Genomic DNA, 3,656 nt, shown 5'->3' on the forward strand with positions numbered 1-3,656 from the left:
TTGATATAAATATATCAGTTGAAATCGAGTTAAAAGCCTACTCTTTAGTACATGTATAGACAGGGTCCATTAAGCTAACATCGAGACTCCGTGGTACTGTGTCGTTCTTACAAGTCCTTGGAAGTCTCTATAACAGTTTTTATAGCAGAGTCCAAAGCATGGAGAAAGCACACATGTTTCTTCCAGATGCGTAGACAAAGTATCGTATGCAAATAACAGCATCACAAAGACCGCTCCTGAGGTTAAACAAAGGCACAGTATAAAGGAAACCACAGGAATCAATGGCCCTGAAAGAACTGCGTCTAATAAAACTCAAGTCTCTCTTAAACGTCTCGAAGAAGGAATGCGCCGCCTGCACAACGACATAGCTTCAATCAATATAACGACATTGAATTGGGCACATTACTCACAATCGAGTGGAGAATGTGCACGCAGTGTCTCATTTTAAACATGAGACCTCCACCGCATTGCAGTATTCCCAAGACTTTGGAATGATAACCAAGGAGTCGTTAAAGAGAGTGAACAAATGGGCTGCCAAGTATTTTACTCATGAAACTTCCTACTACCTGTCCTTCAGATCAGCTCGGAGTTTGCAAATTTCAACTTCAGTTATGCGACCTCTACCTTTAGAAGAAATCAACCCCGTAACTGACAGTGCTATAAAAGAATTTGCAGAGAGTATCGTCCGTTGAGGGAAAGGACAGTGCGGGAGGAAACTAACAAGGAGAAAGCAGAGGCTTTACCACCGGCCGTCTACGCGAAGCAACAAGATTTCACCAAAGGGGACTTGTAGGTGGGACTAGGGAACGACTTTTAACTCTGGAGATCAGCCAGTAGGGCGTAGCAGCGTCAAAGGAGCCGTTCAAGCTACTTCGGAAGGTGGCAATGTGACAGATGTCACTTTTGTTGATGGCTGTATCGTTGCTGAGGAGCGAACGTATGTAGAAGAATATGACACGTGCTCAGAAAACGACCATTCTGACCGATATCCGTGTACATGTTCGCTTCAATTTCTAAGGTACGCTAAGAGTAGATGTCTTTGATAGCCTAATTGAAAAGAAGACAACAGAACATTCTTCTCTGATCATTTCATCGGAGCCAGTCGCAATTGAGGCAACAAAAAATAAAACTTACGATCTTCTTTCCAACATCTTGACCGGCTAAGTGGTTGAAAAGAAATGTTAGTGTGCAGAAGACTTGTAACTCACTTAAAAACCCTTCAAGCAAAGACTGAAAGTCACTTGGAAGATCTTGGAATTATTTTATTCCAGAATTGAGAAAAAAGGATTCTCCACGTTTCAATTTTTGACTTAATTTTCGAGTTTACGCTATATGTGCCTTTTTAGCCAAAAATAGGGTCGGAAAAAGTGACGAACTCGCCAATTTACTTATTAACAGTCATTTAACTGATAAATGGCCTAACACCTAACTGAGAACTGATAAATGGCCGAATTTTAACTGACAAGTGACAATTGTAACCCCGCATCCAGACCCCCAATTACGTGTTAATCTTTTCACATCAATTTAAGTAAGTTTTGCTATCTACGCTGCGGCCTGTATTTCTCCTGAATGCTCGCGTCTTGCTTCATTCCTTGCTTGATAATCATCCGTATTCGCGTTACCATTGCAACCGCATTGAAGAGCTCTCTTAAATGCCCGTTTAAACCGCGGATTCATAATGCCATAGATAAATGGATTTAGCAGACTGCTCGAGAACATCAAGTAAGTACTTGCTGTGTAGACCTTTTGAGGAAGATCTGTCCTTCTTGCAGCGAAGAAGGAGATCGGAGACCATGTTATAAAAAAGGCACAAGCCACGGTGAAGCATGTCTTTAAAATGTTTATGTCGGTGACATCGAAGCGGCGAGAATTGTTTATGGTGCTGACACCATTTTCTTGATCATGAGAATTGAGATTTTCTGTACTCTCTTTCACAGCTTTGTAAATTTTGAAATAACAATAAAATATTGTCATCATGATCCCGGTAATAAATGTGCCCACAATCAATGATCTGTATACACTGGACTCTGCAGTACAAATGCTAGCTCTTGTATTATACGATACCCCAACCCATCCGCCAAGAAAAGGTATGGCGATAACAGTTGCTACTAGCCAAACGAGAACACAATATAGCCGAGCAGCTCTTTTACCAGGGAAAACTTTCCTGTACAGGATTGGTTTCACTACCTGTAGGTAGCGATTGATGGCTATCAATCCCATCGTAAATATGGAAGTATAAGCCAAAATAGTCAAAACTGATCCAGCTATCTGACACAACTTCTGACTGAAAATCCAAGATCCTGTATACAGGCACACTATCCAGAATGGCATGGAAATCGTCGCCATGGTGATGTCCGTCAATGCCAAATTATTTATCAACATGTTGGTGACGTTATGGAGCCTGGAGTCTTTATTGATAACAAACACAACAAGCAAGTTACCGAACATGACTGAGAGGCCCATGAGAAGAGCTAAGGAGACCTCGAAACCAATTTCCGCACTAGAGCGATCAAGAGGATCCTGAGAAGATGATTTCGACATGGTCGTCAGCTTCTGAAGTTACGCTCGAAAAAAACCACCTCTTTTAATGATGTCAAACTACATTAAAAACAAACAAACAAATAAACAAACAGACAACGACTCCAGCTGTGTTAAAGGAAATGTTTGGATCATGAGAGCTAAAGAAAAACGAATGAAATTGAAGACTTTTTGCACTACTATTTGAGCGGAAGTACAATATTATTTCACTAATTCGAATTGAAATGGTAATTCAGTTAAAGACGCGCACTGAAAGGCTATCGTAACTACGAATATCCTTTAAATACCCGAAAAACTCGCGTGGGATCTGTTCCCGAAAATATTGTAATCGTTACAAGAGTAAATCAGTTTAAATCATATTTTGTGCGATTTGAAGTCAGTCTTAGTATACGTTAAGACAACTACTCAAATCTGTGTCGTTAGCTGGTGATGGATATTTAACTCGTCACTTCGCGTCTTGGTAAATATCAACTACTAGCCACTTTCACTTAGGTAAACGATTGTTAGTAAATATCCGCTTTAAAACAGCACGTCGTGGCTGGATAGAACTTGAGGAAAAAAATATTTGCTGCGAAAAAAAATACTAATGAAAGAAAAAGAAACCTGAGAACTTACCTGTACAATTTGACTAAGGTTAGAAATCATTAAATCATCCGAAATTCTGTACCTGGTAGAGTCATGTTATATGTTTTGGATTTTTTATCGTGGACCTGATGAACTAAATTTCGCTTTGAGTATCCCTCACGGTATAAATTTATGTTTGAGCTACATACCTGGGTAGATATCAAAGTTTTGCAGTAAGCCAGAGATGTAAAATATGCTGTTCGTGCCGATGAAACTGCCAAGTGGACATTCAAATCTTAAATGGACAATTTTCTTCATTTACCTAACACTCAGGGCTTTTCGCCATCCTTTGAAGCATAAATCCAGCCATTCACACGTGGAAAGAGAACAACTATTTTAGACTTCTGAAAAGTATACTTACTGATCTACCTTAATCGCCGAGCTAAGTGTGTTGGATGAAGAAAAGCAATCATTTTAGTTTCAAATTTAACTTACACCTTCCTTCTATATCATTTTGCAAAATTTGGAAACATTTAGCGAATCTTTTACTTGTT

At 39.6% G+C, this 3,656-nt stretch overlaps 1 protein-coding gene across 1 annotated transcript; it reads right to left on the reverse strand.

The window, feature by feature from the left end:
• Positions 1-1,542: 1,542 nt before the first annotated feature.
• LOC111345460 (melatonin receptor type 1A-A-like) lies at positions 1,543-2,541 on the reverse strand. Its single transcript, XM_022952742.1, has one exon. It carries the CDS (start codon positions 2,539-2,541, stop codon positions 1,543-1,545), a length of 999 nt encoding a protein of 332 aa, XP_022808477.1.
• Positions 2,542-3,656: the final 1,115 nt, after the last annotated feature.

Source organism: Stylophora pistillata, chromosome 11 (genome assembly GCF_964205215.1).
Source record: "Stylophora pistillata chromosome 11, jaStyPist1.2, whole genome shotgun sequence".
Lineage (NCBI taxonomy): Eukaryota > Metazoa > Cnidaria > Anthozoa > Scleractinia > Pocilloporidae > Stylophora > Stylophora pistillata.